This window comes from Charadrius vociferus, unplaced genomic scaffold, assembly GCF_000708025.1.
Source record: "Charadrius vociferus isolate BGI_N301 unplaced genomic scaffold, ASM70802v2 scaffold1040, whole genome shotgun sequence".
Taxonomy (NCBI): domain Eukaryota; kingdom Metazoa; phylum Chordata; class Aves; order Charadriiformes; family Charadriidae; genus Charadrius; species Charadrius vociferus.
The window spans coordinates 124,318-126,272 of NW_009646616.1; the positions used below are offsets into that span (position 1 = coordinate 124,318).

The following is a 1,955-nucleotide window of genomic DNA, read 5'->3' on the forward strand; positions in this document are numbered from 1 at the left end:
AAGGGAAGGGAAGGGAAGGGAAGGGAAGGGAAGGGAAGGGAAGGGAAGGGAAGGGAAGGGAAGACACAAGCCCACATGGAGCCTCCTGGACGCTTGCAGCAAATTATTTTAAGGCAGTGGCTGGCAAGGGACTCGCTCTGTCCTCAGCGGACATGTTAAATAGTCCCTGCAGGACAGTGCAGGTCACAATGGCTCTTTCAGCCCCACCAGTGGAGCCCAGGCACTACCTGTGGTGGAAGAACACTGCCGTGTTGACAGAAATATCTACACTCAAGACAAAAGCGCTGAATGTGAAAAAGGAGTTAAAACTTCAGCGAGTTACCTGCATTTAAAATGCACTTCAGTTTTACATCCAGCACCAGTGTAAATGTCTCAGACTGGGCACGCACCCTGAGCCACACGCGCGCAGACCCAAGGTTGGATTGGTTGGTGGGTGTGAAGGGCTTTCGCCTCTCCTGGAACAGCCGGCAGCATTTCCATCACCCTGCATGCCCACCACCCCCATCCAGAGCTTGCTCTGCGCTCCCACTGAGCTCCACGGGGCACGGACAACCGGGCGCGTGGCGCCAAGAAGAGCTGGTGGGACCTCAGGCCTGGCTGGTGGCTCCTTGGGGCTGGTGCCGTGAAGACATAGTCTGTGAGAAGTCACTAGAGGGAGATGCAGGCCCACGCTTGCCTTGCAGGGCTGCAGAAGCGAGCAGAAAGGTACCAGGAGATGTGAAGCATCCTTCCCATCGTCCTTCCCATCCTATCTTCTGTTGATTGAACCCATTACTTGGCTCTGATTCTGCTCTGCACCACGGACCCGAGATGCACGCTTGCTTGGGAGCACCAAGGTGGATTTGCATGAACAGCAAGTAGAAAAAACAACAACTTCACTGCCAGAACTGGTGATTCTGCAGGTAAGGACCCAATGGTATTGCAACAAAGCCCCACTTCTGGAGGGCCCCGCGAGGCAGAGGACCTCCAAAGGCAGCAGGAGCTGCTGAAGCCTTTACTCTGCTGCTGGATGCCGCACCATCAGATTGGAGATTTCCAAACTCTTCCCATCCCAAATGGGGAGAAAATGTGAAAAATTTTAATTTTTCAACTTTCAGATGTCAAGTTTGAAGAGTTTCTTTTAAAAACAGCTGAAATGCTTTGCTCCCAATTGTGAAAACTTCTTTGGGGGTAGGTCTTGTCTTTTTTCGTTATATATAATTCATTATAATTTACTTTGATTTTAAGCTTTCATGCATAAGCGATTTTATAAGCTAAAACCCATCTCAAATCAGAACCAAAGTGTGGTGGGCTTTTTTTAAGTATGAAAATGAAGTATTTTGACAACCTTTTTTCCCTTCTAAAATCTACCCCAAAAAGACACTTTCCCCACAAGAAGTTCTAACTAGGGCAAATCAGCATCCTCCTAAAAAATTAGCAGTGCCAAAACCTACTGCTGTTATCAGCCATGGAACACATGGAACCCCTGGACACCTCCACAGAGCATCTCCACGCTCGTGCCTGCAGAAGGAGGATGGCCAAGCCCACAATGCACCCACTTTTTTGGTCCCTCTGCTGTTGGGGTAGGTAAATACACAAGGGATGTATCTAAGACCACGTGTAGGTACCAGAGGAACCCACCCTGCATCCCATCCAGGTCTCACACTACCTGACCCCTCTCGCTCTCTAATCTCTGCAGCTGAGAGGGGCCTGTGGCCAACTAGCCCCAAATCCCCTTGAAGCCGTAATACTCCCCCCCCAAAAGAGACAATATTTTTCTGAGCCAAGACAAGCCTCTGCGTATAGAGGATTTTGGAAAAACAGGAATATTCCCACTTCCTCAGCCCCTTAACACCCATTTTTCACCCCACCTGCAGACCGAGACGCAACACCCCAAAGGGAGAGGCAATGGCGGCGGCGATGTGTCGGTGCCACTCTGCTCCTCCGGCCAGCGCTGTGTCCCAAGCCAAAGGGCC

General features: G+C 50.7%; 1 protein-coding gene across 1 annotated transcript in view; it reads right to left on the bottom strand.

The window, feature by feature from the left end:
* Positions 1-1,955, bottom strand: part of CACNA1B (calcium channel, voltage-dependent, N type, alpha 1B subunit) — a 424,961-nt gene that overhangs the window by 42,004 nt on the left and 381,002 nt on the right. Inside the window, 1 exon segment of the mRNA XM_009888006.1 lies at positions 228-264. Within this exon segment, the coding sequence (XP_009886308.1) occupies positions 228-264 (37 nt within the window).